Source organism: Apis mellifera, linkage group LG4 (assembly GCF_003254395.2).
Source record: "Apis mellifera strain DH4 linkage group LG4, Amel_HAv3.1, whole genome shotgun sequence".
NCBI lineage: Eukaryota > Metazoa > Arthropoda > Insecta > Hymenoptera > Apidae > Apis > Apis mellifera.
In genome coordinates this window covers 11976275-11996034 of record NC_037641.1, presented here as the reverse complement: position 1 = coordinate 11996034, position 19760 = coordinate 11976275, and the positions used below count along the sequence as shown (strand labels likewise).

Here is a 19760-nt window from a genome sequence, read left to right as displayed (position 1 = left end):
TAATAAATGATTTTAATTTATCTGATCTTTTTCATTTCTTAATTTTTCTTCTATTTTTTCTTTTTACAAATATGCATGTAACTTCTGTATTTCACACAAACGATGACGCTTGCTTTGGGAATATTTTTAGTCAAAATAATTTCTATTCAAATAGAAATAAAAATTAATAATTAATTAATCATTATAATAATAAAATATAAAAAAACTGTATTTAAATAAATTTAGTAATATGAAAAAATTAATATAGAAATACCTTTCATAGAGATGTTTAAAAATGATAATTTTTGTACAATATTAAATTATCCTAAACCCTTTTCCTGATATCATAAGAGAAGAATTTGCAAAATCCCAAGCTGTTGTTGAATGGAATCCTATATTTGAAAGAACAACTCCATATTCGCTTAATGCAAACATAGAGTAAACTGCAAAAAAATGTTTGTATTATATCAAGTTTTATTTTTATTTTATTTTTCTTTTTCAGTCGATGAACTCACCTAAAGGTTCACAATATTTATTATGTCTGTAAAAAAAGTAGGCTGCAAATAATATACACAATAAATTCAACATCATAGATCTTCTCTTCCATTTTAGAGAGATAGCTTCAGAAGATTCTTTAGTAATATTACGACAGTTTCTCATTATATAATATGCTATCTGCATATGAATGACAGATGTTATTAAAAATGTTATAAAAGATACTTTATGAAAAACTGAAATGAAGAAATGAAATTAAAATACTAAATTATTTTGTATTTCAAATATCATAGTGATATACGTACTTATGTATACATACCATAATTCTCATTGGATGTCCAAAAACTTAATGATATAAGTGATATGTTTTCAATAGCATAGATAATAGTTGCAACATTACAAATATTTTGTGCCCATTTATAGATATGTTCTTTATAATAACGGCGATACATTATTAATACTAAAATTCTTACCACTGCTTGCAAAGCTATTGCAATTTTCCAAACATCTCTTTGTGGCCTATAATGTCCAATCGCAGCAGATACAGATGGTAAAAAATTATAAACCTAACATAAAATATTATTTATAATATAAATATATATATATATATATATATATACATACATGTATACACATATGTATATATTAAACATTAATAGAAAAAAATACTTACTTTACAATGTGTGGAAGTAGAATGTTCAAAATTATATACAACAGACCAAGTGATACAAAATAAAAATGCGAAAAAAGGTAAAGATACTGTAAACCATGCTAATTTAGCAAAATGTAAAACGTATCGTGTTTGCAACATGTCGTCTCCCACTAACGGAATATATTCTGACCCTACTCTCGATTTGTTCATCCTGTTATATTCTAGATTATATTTTACGTCATCGCAAACGACTCTGATACTTTTAACAGGCTAAACTTATAAAACACTTTATTGGTATATTTAACATGCAATCCACCATTCTTTTTTTGATTTCGTTATTTGACATTAGAAATAAAAATTTATATTGAATTGAATAATTAATATCATAAAATTTACAAAAAAGAAAGGTTAGCACACCGAAACTTTTAGATTTTTTTGACAGAAACATTTTCGAAATATCAGATATCACATAACATCTTAACGCAAAGACAATCGATCACTCATCGCATGCGCAATACGTAACATATTTGGATATGTAACCACAGGTAAGACACAAAATAGACTTAACATTCGATGCATTTATTCTTATGTCACTAGTATACCATTTAATATCATTTTCAATATTATCGATTTGGTTTATAGATTGGTAATAAGATTATGTAAGACCAAATCTGTTAATAATGATTGAAAATGAAATTAAATTTCAATAAAATTATAAAAACAATACAAATATTTTATTATAAAATATTTAATTTAATATTTATAATATTTACATTTTATACTTAATTATAATATTTATTATAACATGATTATTATTAATAAACAGGTTAAAATAGAATAAGAATTAAGAATTTCTGAATGAAAAAGATGATTGTTTAAAGAGATATTTTTGATATTCATTAAGATGGCCTCAAAAATAAGTTTTTATTTTATCTCTATTAACCATTATTTGATATTTTTTCTTTATCTATTTCAACATTCTGGAAATGGCATTGATATCAATATTTTTATCCTTCTCTCACTCTTCTTGTCTGTACTTTATGACTGAATTGGGTATATTTTTTGCACTTATTGTTCTAAATTGTAAAGAATATACCAAACATTTTGATATTTTATAATATAACTTATAAAATCTCATTAAATATTAATGTTTAAGTAATCCTATACTTTATCATGATGCAATGACCTCATTTTTATTATAAAAAACAAAAGTAAATAAATTGAAGTCATCGTTGTCATCAATGTTTAAATGTTTTACCTTCAGATAGCGTTAGTTGATTTATATTACTACACTATCGACTGTATTGTTTTTGTGTGTTGTTTCATTTCGTTAATCTTTATACCAATATATTTATATTTGTACAGTGTTTATATTAAAAATCATATTTTTTAATTACAACGATATACAATGTGAATGAGATATATGAACGCATAAATATTTCGAGTGAATGTATTCAATTATTTTGAGGTTAGATTTCCATGCAGTTCGAATTTCGTTTAATGTTTGTATTTCATAATTAATGAAGTGGTATTAAAAATTTTTCTTCAAGTTTTAAAATATGTAAGTATATTGTCGTGTACAATATTTTTAATATTTGTCATAGTAAACATTCATTTTAATATTTGTCAAAAACAAAGAAAAACGTAACAACATATTCATTTTTTTATTAGAAAAAATATTAATTTCTTTTTTATTAAATAAATAAATAAATATAGAATAAAGATTGCATCAATATTATTCCATATTATTACTTATTATTTATGCGAATATTGGACATTAAATGTCTTTGTTCTGACATATAATTTTTACTTTTATTTCATTTTTTCTCTATCACTCCATATTTATATATATATATATATATATATATATATATATATATATACATATGCATCAATATGTACAAGATTGAATAGAGATTTATAGAATATTGAATAGAAAATTTATATTTTCAATAAATTGCACTGTCAATTTTTGAAAAAATTTTTTTTATGTGCGAAGTAAACTATTTAAAATATGAATTATAATATTAGTTTAGATATTAGTTTGGATATTTTTTTAAAATCCTATGATACAATTAACTAATTAATTATAAATACATTTATAATATTGGTTATTTCTTCTCATTATCGTTGTCATAAAATAAATAACAACAAAAATAAAAATGGAATCATAATTTAATAAATATTTATTTGTAAGTATTGATGAAACAAATAAAAAAAAAAAAAACTTTGTTGAAGCAAGAATTAATTTTTACTTTAATCAAAATATTAGAGATTAAAGTAAAAAATAAAAATAAATCAGGAAAGGTAGGAAAAAATAAAATTCGATGAAAGAAAAAAAAGAAAAAAAAGGAGAATAAAGAGAATAAAGAAAAGCGTCTGTTGATTCGGACGTATAGGAATAAGGGTTAGAGTTATCTTAGAATTAGTTTCAAGTTTCGATCAAATTAGACGCAATGCGTCGAGATGGCTTGCCAGGAGGGCCGCAATATTACTGTATTACATTGAAAAGCAAGCGCGAAATCGTTCCACCACTCCTACTGGCAACCTCTTCGATTTAAAACGGTTCACATCATTCGCCGAGAAACATTATTTTTATTGTAGCCATGATTGCCATTAATCGATTTCCTTAAAATGACGCGTACATATTTGCATTTTATGATAGAATATCGTGATTTGTATTATGCCAAAAAATCAAAAAATATCTCTATACATAATCAATTGTTACGATACTATTATTCAAATACTTTAAATCGTCATACTCATTTGTAGAAAAATATTTTTAAATATTGAAAAAATATTGAATTCGTCAAAATAAATGGTAAAGTGAATTGCCTCTAGAAACCTATCATTTTGATTCATATTTATCTTATCGGATAATTTGCATTTTCGCAAGAAACGGAGGAAATTCTATATTCGTCCTGGCAAAGAGAGACTATCGGTTTCGTATTTGAATGAAAGCACAAGTATCGTTGTCACCAACTTCTATTCGTGTCAAACAATATAAAGTAGATTACGTACAAACCAACGGACCTCTCGGTCTCTGTCTTCCTTCCTATCTATGTATATATACTCTTCCATTATATCTCACCATTGCCTATTCGTTTCTCTTCTCTTGCTGTCCTTTACAATTGCGTAAGCATAATAAATACTTACTTCCATACATGCATCGATTCCATATGCCAATTGTTCTATTACATAGGATTGACCGAAAATACACGAATTGAATTCGCCGTATTGGCTATAAATTATAGCAATATATGCGAACGAAACTCTTTTCCACATCGTATTGCGAACAATCCATTTCGATCATTTCGTAAGATGGAATGCTACGAAAGAAAGAAATTGGACGATAGCGAAAAACGGAAATGCGAGATTACGTTTATCGACGTATCTCTGCGAGCTATCGTTCTTTCTCGTTTTTCAAACGAGTTTAAATTCCGAATTATCGTAAACCCGATAAGCAATTTGTTCAATCAAAAAAAAAAAAAAAAAAACAAAAGATAGGAATCGTTTAACTAGCAAACCATTATACAACAATGGTCCCACGTTGCAAAACATTCTCAACAGACGCGTTACGTTTTACGTAATAATACCGTTAAAAGTTTTGTCTCGTTTCAGGTAAATTGGATCGGTCGCGGGTGAACTGAATAAAATCGACCAAACAACTCGAATAGACATTTTCCCGCATTGTATCGAACCTCGATCTAGGTATATATATATCCCCTTTCGCGAATTTACTCGAACAAGGGATGCTTCTATGCTTTTTATACTTTTTTTATTATATATAGGAAAATAACGGAAAAAGACTGTAAGGAAGCGAAGTCAACTATACTCGCGACGCGATATCGAATGTTTTAGACAATTTTTGTACAGTTCCGTTATATTCGTTCGAAAAAGGAAAAGAGGAAAAATGAAAACTGTTTCAATGAAAGATCATCGAATACAAGCTCTCGAAATGCTTCGAAACGTTCTCGTATCGATCTTTTCCTCGATACGATCATTCCAATTCTTTGCCTCCGGTATTATTTCCCAGTTTTCCGGAATAGCGCCACGAATAGCGTCACGTTTGTCGTAACCTCGATATGTTGTGTCGGGGCAGAGCGTCGTTGAACACATGGCGCCGTCCGATTTTCAAACGATATATTCCACTCGTTGACTCGAGTTGCTGTATCGTGAACATTGAATCGATCCTTCGAAATCGGAGAAAGGATTAAGGAGAAGAAGAAAAGGAGAGAAAAAGAGAATGTGCTGAAACGTACGTGACAGTGATAGAAGGAGATGGAAAAGCGACGAAAGTTTCCTTTCTTTCCTCGACGAAAGAAACGAAAGGATAAACGAAAGGAGGAGAGGGAAAGAGAAGGAAATGCGAGGATAGAGAAACAGAATTGGAACAAAGAAGGAGAAGAGTGAGAAGAGATCCCCGCGGTGGTGGTGAATCAAAGTGGTAATGAGTCGAAGGGGAGGGGGGGTCGGGGCGACGAGCAGTGGGCGGCGCGGGGAGAGGGGGGGGGGCAGGCGAAGACAAAGGGGAGAGTGTATCGGCAGGGTGAAGTTGCGCGGAATGGAAAGCGGATAGAACAGGCACAGAAGGATGCGCGCAGGCGTGAAACGGACGCGGTGAACGCTCGGTGTCCGCGTGGCGCGAGTTAGAAGTTGGCTTCGCGCTTTTAGTCTCGGCCCGTGTCTCTTCTCGTTCATCTTCGTTCACCCGTCCCGAAACAGAACAGAAGGAGGCGAGGGTTCCCGCTTCTCCTGAGGTTCCGTCGCCCGCGAATTTTCATCGCGAGGAAAGAGGAGGGGAAGGAAAGAAAAAGAGGAAAGGGGGAGAAAAGTGTGGAACGAAGGAACGGATCGGCCGCGTTGCGCGACGATGAAGCGGATAGACGTTCGGTTCGCAGGTGACGATCGTCCTCGCGTTCTCGCCCTCGCCACGGGACGCCCTCACCTTTCGTAGCACCAATTCCAATCCAATCCCGTCGCGTGGAGGGAGGCGCGCGTTCGATGGAACGCGCCGGAACGGGTGAAAAATGTCCGAGAAGAGTTCAAACGAAATTCTCGAGGGGAAGAAGAGAAGCACCGCTCAACGAAGATGGCGCATCCTTGCCAAGGCGTTGATCGGCACTGAACCGATCACCGTCGATCCTGAGAACGAGATATCGGTGCGCCGTTTCACCAGCTTCGACCTGTTGAGAGTGAACCGGTTGGAGGAGGGCAACACCGCGGATCCGGACGCGGTGTTCGCCGCTTGGTACGAATATTCCACCGTTCTCGACAACAAGTTGTTCACCGTGGAGATACGCAGGAGGACAAAGAGGAACTTCACGGCGAACGAGTTGATCGGGTTCAACAATACGGGAAACATATGCGTCTGGCCGTCGGAGGAGTGCTTGGCTTATTATTTGTTGAAGAATCGCCACCTGTGTCGGAACAGAAGAGTCCTCGAGCTCGGTGGCGGTATGAGCTGTTTGGCCGGGGTGCTCGCCGCCAAGTACTGCGACCCGAAGGAAATCGCGCTCACCGATGGGAACGTGACCAGTGTGAACAACGTGCGACGAATCGTATCTAGGAACGGCATGTCCGATTTCGTCGAGTGCGGCGTGGTACAGTGGGCCAAAGCGGCCAGGGCGATCAGGGCAGCAAGATCGGTCAGGCCGTTCCTACACCCCCATCCCAACGCTCTTCGAGTCAAGGTGAATTATTCTTCTCGCGCGTTACGCGTTTCGAACTGGAGATGATGCGTGCGTTCGTTTCGAGCTTTTAAACGTTCTCGCTCGGATCACGCGCATGCGCACTTTCCTCCATCCAGTGCGAAGCAAGGATAAATTCCAGTTGATTTGCCGCCACGATTGTCCGCCACGCTAGTTTTCTATTTTCTATTCTTCGTATCCGTTTATCGAACAACCGTGAATCATTCGATATGCACGCGATTCTCCCGATACGATAATCTTCCATTCGTATTTATTCGATGCGCGATCATCTCGTTTGCTATTCCAATCAATCTTTTTCTTTTTTCTTTTTTTTTTTCCTGTTTTCGCGCGATCGGATGATTCGCACGCGGCCAAGACAATTGCGGCAAAACATTGTGCAGGAGAGTTTGCATTTTCTCGTTTCGTCGAAAGCGTTCGAGGAAGGAAAAAGAAAAAGAAAAAAAGAAAAAAAAAGGGGGGAGAGAAAACTTTTCGTGAATTTCTGAATTGAATTTTTACCGGTAGAACTGGAGTGGCGGAGCCAAGGATGTTGCAAAATTAACGGAAAAACTGTACGACGTGATCCTGTGCGCGGATTGCCTTTTCTTCGACGAGGCACGCTCCGATTTGGTGGAGACGATCTACGGCTGGCTGGCAAACGATGGCCTCGCCCTGGTGATGGCGCCTAGACGGGGATCCACTTTTGAACAATTTGCGGAAGCGGCGATAAAGAGGGGTTTCGTCGCGCGGCAAATAGATCGTTACGAAGCCACGATTTGGTCGAGGCATCTGGAATTGTTGGAGAACAGCCAGGAATATTGTCCAGACCTCCATTATCCGATCCTTCTCGAGCTTACCAAGCAGAAGAAAACGTCGCCAGGATGAAAAAAAAAGCTTCGAACGCGTCGAAAAAACTTCGACCGCGTTCGAGGCGAGATCCTAACGAGAGTTCCTCTCCCCCCCCCCCCTACCCACCTCCATCTCGGCCCATTCCCTTCTTCCATTCCGTTACCATTAACCGACTTGGCTTACTTCTTCGCACTTGCCCCCTCCCCTCTCCTCTCCCACTTTTTTCTCCAGATGTTACAATACCCCTCCTATCGTCCACTCTGTACAATATATTCCATCTGAACCGAGATAAAATCCGGCATAACATCGAGATTATATTAATTGTTACGTCGAATATCCGTTCGATTTTCATCAAGTATTAGATAGCCATCGTTAAATATTGCTTATTCGTAAACGCGATACCGCGTTTTTTTCCCTCTTCTCTCTCTCTCTCTCTCTTCCCCCTCCCCAAAACGTACGAGTCGAGTAAACGATAGTATTTCAAGTACCTGATGTTTAGACCGATAGAATTGAAAAATGGTTTGTACACGGCGTATCTGTACGATCTACGCTGTTGCCCTGCCGGCAAGAAAAATATTTAGAAATGACGAGGACGAGGACGACGTTGTTACACGTATATATATATATATATATATATATATATATATATATATATATATATATACACGGCGTATATATATGTTATCCGATAACCGTTTTTTCGTTTCGTGTTCCTCTCCGTGAAATTTTTATTGAGAAAATTATTATACCTTCTTTTCGCGAGGAAACGTTTGCATTCGTCGGGTACGTTGTTCGTGTCGAACAAAATCGGCCGATCGATCTTCGAAGAATGAATCTCGTTTCGTTCGATCTTCGTGGATCGATTTTGACCGAAACGCTACGCTTCACATTTTTCGATCTCTATCGAGAGATATATATATATATAAATATACTTCTTCGAATACTTTTCGATGATATATATATATACACTGTATAAACTTCGATCTAGTTATTCGATCAAGGGTCCAAAATGAACCGATTAGAAAAATTATATATATATAGTATACGATCTTTGTTATAAGACTTTTTCACCAGTTCCTCGATGGCCAATTATATTCTTTCAAGTGTAAACGTGTTGAAAAATAATAATATAATTTTCAGATTTGGAAGCGGTATACCGCGAATATTTATTCGTTTATACGCTTGTTTTTCTTTCTTACGTTTGTCTTCGTTTATTTCGTTGATTTATCTCTTTTACTTTCGCGTTATCGGAATTCACATTACGTTCAACAAGGATCGTTTCTTTTCCTTCCTTCCTTTCTTCCTTCCTTCCCTTCCTTTCTTTATATCTGTTTTTTTCGTTTCTTCTTACTTTTTTTCTTGTTTACAACCGCGTTGCAACGCAAACCGAACCTCAGTCATCACAAAGGACCAACTTAGTTCAGCCTAGTCAAAGCTACCAAACAAATTTCCATTATCGCGTATTACCTATACTTATACACCTTTACGAAGGAACAACTATTTGTGCGTACGTGAGTATGTGAGTATGTGCGTGAGTGAGACAAGACATGTAAGAAAACGTTGCAAATAAAATAATATTTTCACTTAACATTTCGATTGTGTTATCTCTCGCGATCTATGAGGGGAAAGAATCGACTCGTTTTAAATTCGATCCTTTCAAATCTTTTCCATTCTTGTTGACCGCTTTTCCATTGACTTTTTATATATTTCTTTTTTTTTTTGTTTCTATCTACTGATTACTCTTATTATTATTATCGTACATATTATCATACCCGATTTATTCTTGCGCTCTTTTTCCAATCTCTAGCGGAATGATTGGCGTGTCGATCCACGATTACACAATTCGATCGTCAGACACGAACTTACTCGAGATTATTTTTGAATGGGAACTCGTCCATTGCGACCCTTTAGAAATTTATTATTAGTATATACCTGATAGATGTTTATCAACCTTCTTCCCCCTTACACTTGGGGAGAAACCAATTCAACGCGATTGTATGCGGCGCTTGCAACGATTTAAAAACCGCTGTGTGTTTTCGTTCTATTAATAATCCGTTCGTTACAATAATCATTGTAAAAGAAAAAAATTTAATCGGACGTACATTCGCGCAAAACCGGCATTTCTTACGACCGGTGATCTCGGCGTTCAAACTCGCGTTTAACGAACCAGATGCCGAAATGTTTTCCAGAAATAACGAAAACCAGCTCCAGAGAAAATAGCATCGATCGTTGTTTCACGATTATGTTATCTCTGAATACCGTATGGATCGATCTCTCGTCTTTCTTTCGATTCTCCTTATTCTCATCCACGAATCGAGGATGAAGAATATATCGTGAAAATATAATATTTTGACGATTTGTACGAAAAAACAATTTTTTTTTCTTTTTCTACAATAATTAGCATCCTCGAGTTTAAATCATAACTCTTTTTTTTTCCTTTTTTTTTCCTCTCTCTCTCTCTCTCTTCCAAAGATTACGACGGAATAAGAGCATTAAATCGAAAAAACTCGCTCTATATGGAATATGGAAGCTCTATAGAAGAACGAGTGAAAGAGAGAGAGAATAAAAAAGTAAGAGGACATAATAGAATGTTTCACATATAGGGCTGCTCACTCGAGACGAATCATATAGAATACTGCGAAACAACGTGTTCCCCTAACACGGATATTTGGAAACGGTTGGACACGTTGGAAACAGTTTATCGGAATTTTCATATCGCGATGCTCGATCGTTGATGAACGAAGATGACATGTGCGATCACCTCGCCGCACGTGTATCGACTCGGTTCGAACTATAGCGCTATATTATACCGCGTTATAGATCGTTGCGGATCTTAGTTGTGATATAAGCAAAAAAAAAAAAAGAAAAAGATAGCTCGGCCACGATAAACCAGCTTTATTCGTATTTATTCATTGGGAATATAAAGTGGCGAGAAAAAAAAAAAAAAAAAAAAAAGAACAAGCCGCAAAGTCACGGTATCGATGTTGGATGCGGTTTACAAGACGCGCCTTTCGAACACGTAGGAACACAAGTATACAACCCTCCAAGATAAAATTAGAACAAACCATGAACCTTTTTTCCGCTCGGCCGTAAGAGAGCTATAAAACGATCTAACTAAACCCCGACGTTCGGAACGTCGTCGTGTAATGTATATATATATATATATATATATATATATATTTTCAAATCTTTCATCAAATTATCGAATAATTTTCAAAGGGACTAACCTATTACGAGAAAAAACGTTAGCAATTCATTATTTACTTCGTAAATAACGTAATATGTTAAATGTGCACAAATTTCTTCAGACACGTGAACAATATTTATGATGGATACGACAGATACGAGCCGATAGTTCCATCTCTCTTTCGCCTAAAAATAAACGGTTGCGTAAAATTAAGGGCGTGACCGTTAGTGCATCGTCGTCGTCGTCGTCGTCGTCGCCATCGTGAAAATTACATTTTCTAGGTGCCAATTGTTTTTTGGCTGGCTGCTACCTATTTACCTCTGAAATTTATCAAAGATATTTCTGATTTGCGACGGCTCGATTTCTTGTCCTCTCTCTGTCTTTCTTTCTCTCTCTCTCTGTCTTTCCCCCCACCCCAAGCTTCCACGTGACTTCGAGGCAACTGTGTCGCCCTCACAACCGTCATATTCTCTTCGCCCTATGAGGGGAAGGGGGGATTTTCGTTCTTTCCTTCTATGGACGGTGATTGGCGGTTCGCGCGCGAAAATATTCCACCCGGTTTGGATGTAAACGGCCAATCTCGATCGAACACTCGTGCCAAAAAGTAAGCACGAAAATATACTCTGGTGTTGGCCGATTACGAGAATCGTGCCTGTTCGTTCTATTCGCGTGCCAATGGATCTCTTCTCGAGTCTGGAGGGATTTTGTGCCCTCGCCCTCGACCTCGCTGCGTGAACAAATCATCGTTCATTCAATCGGAAAATCATGATCGAAAGAGAAGAAAGAGCAAGAGATTATCGATGGACGAAGACCACGCTTTGAAAGAGTGGTCGAACAGCCCGTCTATTAAGAACGGTCGACAATAACGCTCGTCGAGAAAAATATTAAGGAGAGGGGATATTTAAACACAAAGAAGAGATACGAAGGTACCAATTGGCTCATCAGACGATTAACTGAGTTGGCCAACCTAATCTTCTCTTTAGCTATTTTTACGACGTTGCCGCTATTAATACATGCTCTATTATTGACATAACGTGGCATTGTTGAAGGAATTGCGATTTCCTTCGATTCATGACTCGAAAAACATTCGATTGATTCGTCAATGGTAAACGTCAAAATTTAACAAGGGAGGATGGTTCCTTGTTTGAAACAAATGAAAAAATTATTTTCGAAAAGAGAGAAAATATTTTCTTTTAGATTTGAAAATTATCCTTTTTTTTTATTGATGATTTACAACAGATATCCTTTGATCCGTTCTTTTCTTAAGCATTCTATCCAATTAAAAGATAGAAATGAGGAATCGTTGGAAGTATATAAAAAAAAAAAAAAAGAATAAATAAACGAACGAAATAGAAGAAAATAGTGTATCGAATATATATATTGTTCCAGGGCGGACTACTGGAAGTCTCAGGGTCGTAAATTTTGCGATTTTTGCAAATGTTGGATCGCTGACAATAAACCTAGTATCGATTTTCACGAGGGCGGGAAGAAACACAAGGAAAATGTTAGCAAACGACTTAAAGAAATACATAAAAACAGCGCGAAGCAGGCGAAACAGAGCAAAAAGATCGAAGACGACATTAAGAAAATGGAAAACGTACGCTCATTATATTTTCATTTAATTTTTCATTTTTCAAACTTGCTAAATAAAAGATCTAAAATGATCTTTCTTTTTTTTCTTTTTGTACGTACGCATATTTTTGCATTTAGGCAGCTATGGCTGCGTATTTGAAGGACGTAGAAAACAACACGAGGGACATGACCGCCGATACGATCATTAAAGAAAAAATGAATCGAATAGAAACAAAAGACGTAGGTACTCAAAAATTTAATATTTGTATTAATAGAAATACTTTGAAAAAAAAAAAAATAATAAAGGAAAATATACATCACAGGTGGCGAATTTCAATCGTGTACCTCCAGCCACGCCAGAAGCACAGCCTAGGTTCAAAAGTGAAAATCAACAGGTGGGACGTTAGACGGATAAAATCGATCGCGTTATAAAGAACGAGCTACAATTCGTTTGGCCGAGCCAAGAAAACATTTATAAGATATTTTCAAACAGTTTCAGTTTCCTCAGGAGATCGATCCGTGTGATCCAACTCTGGCGAGAAATGCGACGTCGCATCAAGTGAAATCTCAACAAAGAGGCGATCACAAAAATCAAGGGAAGAGCAAAGGGGGGAAGGGCAATAAAGGGAAGGGGAAGAAAATACTTGAGGATGAACGCCCTACGAAACCCGTACAGAAACTTTGGTACGAAGCACTCAGCCCCGAAGGGTACACGTATTATTGGAACGTAGAAACCAACGGTGAGTCTATGTACTATATATTCGAAGTTTTTCTCAGTTCGGTGATCTGTCCTCGTCTTTCGTTAATTTATATAATCCATGCATGCTGTGTACATTTCGCGCGGCAGAGTCCGTTTGGGATCCGCCAGAGGAGGGATACATGACATTTGCGGAACAGCAAGAGGAGGCGAGAGAGCAAGCGCTTCAAGAGGAATTGTTGAGGCAATTGGACGAGGAACAGGCGATTACAAACGCGGATATCCTCGAGGAAAAACGGGCCAATGCCGAAAGAGAAAGGATGAAGGAATTGAGGAAGATACGTGGCGCGCAATCAAGAACGGAGGAAAATGTAGAGGAGAAAAGGGAAACCGAGACCAAAGAGGAAAGCAGACCGTACAGACGGGACTATAGTATTCCGATAAAATCACATCCGTATGGACCGTGGCAGACCGTTCAAAAAACGTAAATATTTGAAATTTATAGGCGATGTTATATTTTAACGAATCAAGACTCTGTGTTGTATAAATTATCAAATGAAATTATATTCGATGAATGTTTTCCGTTTCAGCGAAGTGAAACCAATCGATTTTCAATTACCAAAGCAGAAACAATTGCAATTACCCGTCTTTGAAAAAACTGAACCACCTTCCATACAAAGAACGTTCAAGGAAAAGACTATAACGCAAATTGATACGGCTGACAGCGATGAGGATGAAAAACCGGCTACATTTAAGAAACGAAAAATTAGTAATAAGAGTGTACGACAGAGGTTAAACGACGATTGATAAATAATAATAATTGTAACTTTTTATCGAACATCAGAATGCGTTCTTTTCTTTTCTTTTTTTTTTTTTTTTTTGAAAATTTAGAACCAATCAAGGGTTCAATGATTATTATTGTTTTATAACTTAATTATGATTGTTATATATAATTTATGATTATTATATAAAGTACAAACAAAATCTATACAAGATTGTTGTATCTAAGACTTATTTTAAAACAAGATATATATATATAAAATAGTAATATGTACAATAATATGTACAAAGTTCTTGTTCCATTGATTATTTACGCAATTAATTATAAAAAGGACAATTATCTCAATTTATCTCTTTTACAGATTCCTTCATTTTCCTTTTCTGCTATATGCCTAGTGTTATGCAACCATATACTTTAACAAGATCTAAATCTCTTCTGATTTAGGAGTTTGGAATATGAAAATAATATTGGATGAGAGTATTAGATTATTTGTTATTTACAATGCTCTCAAATTAATTCAGGTTTCGGTATAATTTTAATATCATTTGAAGAAACGTATTTTGTCTTGTCTAACACGTGAGATATTCCATTAAGTCGATCCAAGATTAATTGACGTGGCTGACCCTTTGTTTCTGGTAAGATTATAAAAACGAATGCAAAGATAATCAGACAAAAGCTGCCGAGAAGGAAAAAACAACCGTTTATACCTAACAAATCGACTATAGTTGGGAATAATTTAACGATCACGAATGCCATACCCCAAGCGGTGAATATCCCCATGGTTATCACCATATTTGAAATATCCCGATTAAGTATTTCCGAAGAAACTACGTACGGACCTGGCCCCATGCCTAAACCGTAGCTAATCATAAAAATGGACAAGGCTAAGATCGAAATCCAACTAAATTGACTGACATCGTATTCAAGTGTTTGCAGGTAACAAAACACTGCGATGGTATAGTGACACGTAGCCATCCCTAAACAAGACATTAAAAGCAATGGTCTTCTACCAGCTCTTTCCACCAAAATCGTGGATAAATACGAGCCAAAAACTTGAATGGCACCTACGATAATCGCCGAATCGTTCGGCGATAATGAACTTCCCGACATCTTAAATATGGTTTCTGTGTAACTTATCTGTGGAAGAAAGAAATATGTCAATACAAAGAGGTTAAGCAACACAAGACAAATATTTCTTTACCATGATAAATATCCCGGCCATTTGTTGCCCAGCAAACAATCCTAAAGTAATGAAAAGTCCTTTAATCGTTGCTCGATCTCGAAACAGATCTGATGGTTTAATCGTTTGCCCGGAAACGTTTATTTCTTGTTGCAGACGCAACATCTCTCTCTCTACAGTCGACATGTGTCCCCCTCTAAACCACATCAGAGATCTGTAAGGGATACGATACAAATGAAGAAGGCATTATATCGTAACGAAACGTTTGCGTGTCAATTTGATCGAAATGTTTATACCTAATAGCTTACCTGGTAGCTTCGTCGATTCGATTGCGTCGTATTAGATATACAGGTGTTTCCGGTACAAAAACGAACGATGCGATATAAAATAACGGAAGTATAAGCATAACAATTGCAAACCAACGATACGAAAGTATAGCACCGATTATATATCCCAAAAGAATACCTCCGTTCAATATGAATACTAGTAAACTACCCAACATACCACGTATTCCGTCGGATGCAATTTCAGACACATACATTGGCACCAAGAACAATACCATCCCGCCACAAATTCCCGAAAAGAAACGTGCGATATATAAATGTACGTGTTCTGTTGCAAAAATAGTAAATAGCCAACAGCCGCAAAGTGGCAAACCCATCAAACATCCAGCCACCTTGCGCCCGAATCTATTCGCTATAATACCGACTGTCAAACTCGTGAAAGCGGCTGTTATGCACGTGACTCCAATCAGCCAGGATACTTCCTCGTCCGACATAGGCCTATCACCTACCGGAGGATTTTCACTTTGTAGTTGCGGTATTATAGGTGACTGCCAACCTATCATACTTCCAAACGATAGAGTCGCTATGTTTGCTAAAAAAAAATCAAACTTTCTTATTATTACAAATATTATGACAAATTTAGGTCTCCTTTCTCTTTCAATTTGAGAATATGTTCAATAATACTCACCGATCAACGCTACGAGAAGTTGTCGATACTTCCCCGGCTCGTTATCAATTTTATTTACTTCGGTCATTTCTTTTTTTTTTTTTTTTTTTTTACGTCTTTTTAGTCTTTGTATTTTAATTTTTATACTTTTATCTTCTTTTCTTCCATTTAATTGGCTTGTTACAATGTTAATGTTCGCCTTCCCAAAAATTTTAACCGTTAGGAAACTTTCTGATCCTATTTGATCTTTCTAATAAACGATTTTTTTTGTCCATGCGCTTCTATTCCTTCTGCTGCCAAAACTTAAAACTCTTTCATTTAATTTATACCAATGGATAATTATCTTATTATCGAACTTAAACGGGAACTGAATAGTCCTCTTATCTATCTATTTTTCGATTAACTCCCTTATTTTATATTTACTCAACAAATAGTCATACATTTATATGTCATTTCCTCATCTTTTGTTTTGCTTCTTCATTCTTTTCGCAAATTCAAATGCAATTCTTAATAAAATATAAAAATATAAAAACTTAATAAAAACTTAATTGTACAAGATTAGATATAAATACAATCTATAAATATTCATTTGCAAAATTATAAAAATTATGTTAAATCTTATTAATAATATTATTTTATGTATATATATATAGATCATCTTTTTTAAAATAATTTCAATATAATTAAGCTTATTTGACTATAATTTATTACCAGATATATGTTACCGACTTATAACTCAGATTTAATTTATGATCTTGCATCAGGTTACCTGTATACAAAAGTGAATGGCTTTAAATTAATTTATATGCCATGTATTATAGATATTAATTTTTTTTTACGCAGTTATAAAAGTTCAAATTTGTCACATGACACATTACTATGATAATATCACGATTGCGTATGCAAATGTTGCAATTTTCAAATGATAGGTAAAATTCTAACAATCAAAATGACATTTTGGCAAAGTACCATATTGAAATCCTTTGATTATTGCTTGGATTGTTATATTAGATTGTTTTTTTATGATATATAAATATAATTTTACTTTTGTATCTAGTCTTTATCAAATATTTTATATTTTTTTTTATATTAAAAATATTATATAAAATTATAGATTCAAACGCATACATAAATATTTATAAAAAAATATTTATAAAAAATATTAAATATTAATATTAATATAACATTTATAAAGTATGCATATATGGAGATGCAACATGTATATCCTTATATACGTCAGAACGTATCTGGCGCAACTAGATAACGGTAAAAAAGGTACTTAACCTAACAAAATTGTATTTTAATTGTGTTCAATATGTACCATGTAAAAAAAAAAAAAGAAAATAGTGGTTCGATTTCTAAATAAGTATTATCGAACTTTAATAAACAGATCAAGATAACGATTTTTTTTTCTTCAAAATGCAAATAGTCATATTAAATTGATGAATGTACATTATATTAATTTTTTCTAATATAGAAGATATTTTTAATAAAATATTCTTAAATTTTGATAGTTTAATTTTCTTCGTATTATAATTTTTAAAAATAAAAATTATATATATTAAGAAAAATGTTTTGATATTCATATTTTGAGCTTTTCAAATTTAACCTATATAAAATTTTTTTTTATATACTCATATATATTAAAATATTGCAAACATTTTTTTCACAATATTCATAAATTTTTTGAACAATATTCTAATTTGAAAAAAATATATTGGAAAAGTTTTATAAATATTTATGAGCAAATCTGATATAATATTTATGTTAGTTATTTTTATTGAATTTAAATATAATATTATGTGATTCATATTATTTTATAAAACTTTTCTTCTATCAATTATATATATATGTTTTACAATAATTTTTTTTATTGTTCTCTGAAAAATATACTTTCTGTAAATTCAACATTATGTATTCATATATGTATATAAATGTATATAGTGTGGAACATGGCATGGCATTGCAGTGGAACTACAAACCAAGAAATGGTAACCAAATTAAAAGGTAAGCTTTTTTGTATATATAAATTAAAATGACTTCTAACTGAAATGTTTATATAAAAATTAATTATGAAATCATATTATAGAAGCAGGTATTCTAACAACAGACAGAGCAGAAGCTGCGATGCTTGCTGTAGATAGAGGAAACTATTATCATGAATCAAATCCATATCTTGATCAACCAAGAAAAATTGGTTACAATGTTACTATTAGTGCCCCTCACATGGTTAATAATTTATTTTTTATAGAATTTTATAGAAATTTTTATGTTTAGCTTACATAATTTATATCAAATAATAAATAATTTAAATTTCTTTAGAATTGGTTTATTTGAAGATATATTTATAAATATATCTTCTTAGAATTAAAAAAAAATTTTTTCTAGCACGCATATGCTTTGTCTATTCTATCTGACCAATTGTTCGATGGAGCAAAAGCATTGGATGTTGGTTCTGGATCTGGTTACCTGACTGCATGTATGGCATTCATGGTTGGTTCACGTGGTCGTGTAATCGGAATCGATCATATTCCAGAATTAATAGAAATTTCTACGAAAAACGTAAGCGAAGATTGTCCTCATTTCATCCAGGAAGAACGCGTTAAATTTGTAGGTAAGAATATGCGAAACTATAAAACGTTGCAACTTCTATTCACGAATAGTTGGTGTCGGGAAAAAGGAAAAAGGAATTTCTTGTCAATACGTGGTCTTTTTCCTACAACATTTGAAAACTTCACATATTCAAGAATTTGAAAATAACATAAATGTATTGAAGTAAAAAATACTCGTAATCCACCAACGTGGAGTAGGTATGTACCTTGCCACGAAGAATCAAACAGGACTGTGTCCACCAACTGCGTGACTTTGCTGTGCATTATGTAAAAATAGACCAAAGACTAACAACAGGTCATTATAAATGCGCCTAGTGGGAGACGGCCGATTGGGATATGCTGCTGACAGCCCTTACAATGCGATTCACGTTGGAGCAGCAGCGGAAACTCTACCACAACAGGTATCAAAATGTATTTAAAGATGAACATATATGTAAATATATTTTTGTAAATAAAGTTTCTTTTATATTCCAGTTAATAGATCAACTGACTCCTGGTGGACGGCTAATTTGTCCAGTTGTTGCTATAGAAGGTTTTCAAAGGTTTCAAGATCTGGTACAAGTAGATAAAAACATAGATGGTACAATCACAAAGAAAAAATTAATGCAAGTTTCCTATATTCCTCTTACTGATCCTGCAACTCAATTATTAAATGATTAATATTATAATTATAAATATTTAGAAATTGTTTAGACAGCTTTCAGTATTAAGACAATATTATCATTGACGATAATGATTATGGCGTGATAATAATGACTTTGTCAATGAAATGTTAACATTTAAATAAATATAATATACTTTTTTCTCTATGTATTGAAGCATACAACGATAAATTATTTTTCGCACGTAAAATGATTCAACAGAATACTCACTTATAAACTATTGATACATATCGTAATTAATATTATTCATTTAAGTAAAATTAATTCAATTTTTTTTATTAAAAAATTAATTAAGTATTCTAAATCTTATTATTTTCATTGTAATCAAATATTTAAACAATAAATAATAAATGTATGTATCTAATAAATTATTTACAAATTTACAAACATACAAATTATTTTTATAACAAAAACAAATAATATTAAAATAATAAATGTTTAATGTTTTATGGA

At 34.1% G+C, this 19760-nt stretch overlaps 5 protein-coding genes across 8 annotated transcripts; 3 read left to right on the top strand and 2 right to left on the bottom strand.

Annotated features, from left to right (window-relative positions):
• Positions 1-27: 27 nt before the first annotated feature.
• On the bottom strand, positions 28-1632 carry LOC408784 (post-GPI attachment to proteins factor 2). The gene is made up of 5 exons (XM_016911807.2): positions 1148-1632; positions 794-1040; positions 495-710; positions 254-422; positions 28-142 (listed from the first exon to the last, which is right to left on the bottom strand). Exons 1-4 carry the CDS (start codon positions 1334-1336, stop codon positions 295-297), a joined length of 780 nt encoding a protein of 259 aa, XP_016767296.1. The 5' UTR covers positions 1337-1632; the 3' UTR covers positions 28-142; positions 254-294.
• LOC726024 (WW domain-binding protein 4) lies at positions 1544-13961 on the top strand. 2 transcript variants are annotated; one of them, XM_026440363.1, is made up of 7 exons: positions 1544-1671; positions 12242-12449; positions 12563-12664; positions 12748-12819; positions 12918-13164; positions 13272-13605; positions 13712-13961. In XM_026440363.1, the coding sequence occupies exons 2-7, from the start codon at positions 12441-12443 to the stop codon at positions 13926-13928; spliced, it is 981 nt and encodes a 326-aa protein (XP_026296148.1). In that variant the 5' UTR covers positions 1544-1671; positions 12242-12440; the 3' UTR covers positions 13929-13961. The 2 variants fall into 2 exon arrangements, with proteins under 2 accessions (XP_026296148.1, XP_006567229.1); XM_006567166.3 differs by lacking the exon at positions 1544-1671 and adding an exon at positions 2392-2687.
• Positions 5645-12182, top strand: LOC107964319 (calmodulin-lysine N-methyltransferase). The gene is made up of 2 exons (XM_016911806.2): positions 5645-6819; positions 7342-12182. Exons 1-2 carry the CDS (start codon positions 6157-6159, stop codon positions 7699-7701), a joined length of 1023 nt encoding a protein of 340 aa, XP_016767295.1. The 5' UTR covers positions 5645-6156; the 3' UTR covers positions 7702-12182.
• A 94-nt stretch (positions 13962-14055) lies between the features above and the next one.
• On the bottom strand, positions 14056-16356 carry LOC102655622 (facilitated trehalose transporter Tret1). Its single transcript, XM_016911802.2, has 4 exons — positions 16055-16356; positions 15391-15958; positions 15104-15296; positions 14056-15039 (listed from the first exon to the last, which is right to left on the bottom strand). The coding sequence occupies exons 1-4, from the start codon at positions 16119-16121 to the stop codon at positions 14410-14412; spliced, it is 1458 nt and encodes a 485-aa protein (XP_016767291.1). The 5' UTR covers positions 16122-16356; the 3' UTR covers positions 14056-14409.
• Positions 16357-17217: 861 nt separating this feature from the next.
• Positions 17218-19468, top strand: LOC408785 (protein-L-isoaspartate(D-aspartate) O-methyltransferase). 3 transcript variants are annotated; one of them, XM_026440361.1, is made up of 6 exons: positions 17224-17308; positions 17978-18040; positions 18123-18262; positions 18422-18647; positions 18961-19046; positions 19120-19468. In XM_026440361.1, exons 1-6 carry the CDS (start codon positions 17230-17232, stop codon positions 19303-19305), a joined length of 780 nt encoding a protein of 259 aa, XP_026296146.1. In that variant the 5' UTR covers positions 17224-17229; the 3' UTR covers positions 19306-19468. The 3 variants fall into 3 exon arrangements, 2 of the variants coding, with proteins under 2 accessions (XP_026296146.1, XP_006567233.1); XM_006567170.2 differs by lacking the exon at positions 17224-17308 and adding an exon at positions 17376-17399; XR_003304588.1 differs by lacking the exon at positions 19120-19468 and having other exon boundaries at positions 17218-17308; positions 18422-18843; positions 18961-19031.
• The last annotated feature ends 292 nt before the right edge of the window (positions 19469-19760 follow it).

Excerpts from the sequence above, each read along its gene's own strand:
- LOC726024 (XM_006567166.3), top strand. Across the intron at positions 12,820-12,917 it reads TCAAAAGTGAAAATCAACAG|TTTCAGTTTCCTCAGGAGAT; the intron begins GTGGGACGTTAG and ends ATTTTCAAACAG. Across the intron at positions 13,606-13,711 it reads TGGCAGACCGTTCAAAAAAC|CGAAGTGAAACCAATCGATT; the intron begins GTAAATATTTGA and ends TTTCCGTTTCAG.
- LOC107964319 (XM_016911806.2), top strand. The coding sequence starts at position 6,157 with ATGTCCGAGAAGAGTTCAAACGAAATTCTCGAGGGGAAGAAGAGAAGC. Across the intron at positions 6,820-7,341 it reads CCAACGCTCTTCGAGTCAAG|AACTGGAGTGGCGGAGCCAA; the intron begins GTGAATTATTCT and ends TTTTACCGGTAG.
- LOC408784 (XM_016911807.2), bottom strand. The coding sequence starts at position 1,336 with ATGAACAAATCGAGAGTAGGGTCAGAATATATTCCGTTAGTGGGAGAC. Across the intron at positions 711-793 it reads GACATCCAATGAGAATTATG|TTTTTCATAAAGTATCTTTT; the intron begins GTATGTATACAT and ends TCTTCATTTCAG. Across the intron at positions 423-494 it reads TAAATATTGTGAACCTTTAG|TTTACTCTATGTTTGCATTA; the intron begins GTGAGTTCATCG and ends ATTTTTTTGCAG.
- LOC102655622 (XM_016911802.2), bottom strand. The coding sequence starts at position 16,121 with ATGACCGAAGTAAATAAAATTGATAACGAGCCGGGGAAGTATCGACAA. Across the intron at positions 15,959-16,054 it reads ACTTCTCGTAGCGTTGATCG|CAAACATAGCGACTCTATCG; the intron begins GTGAGTATTATT and ends ATTTTTTTTTAG. Across the intron at positions 15,297-15,390 it reads CGAATCGACGAAGCTACCAG|ATCTCTGATGTGGTTTAGAG; the intron begins GTAAGCTATTAG and ends TATCCCTTACAG.
- LOC408785 (XM_026440361.1), top strand. The coding sequence starts at position 17,230 with ATGCATATATGGAGATGCAACATGTATATCCTTATATACGTCAGAACG. Across the intron at positions 18,263-18,421 it reads CTATTAGTGCCCCTCACATG|CACGCATATGCTTTGTCTAT; the intron begins GTTAATAATTTA and ends AATTTTTTCTAG. Across the intron at positions 19,047-19,119 it reads CGGAAACTCTACCACAACAG|TTAATAGATCAACTGACTCC; the intron begins GTATCAAAATGT and ends TTTATATTCCAG.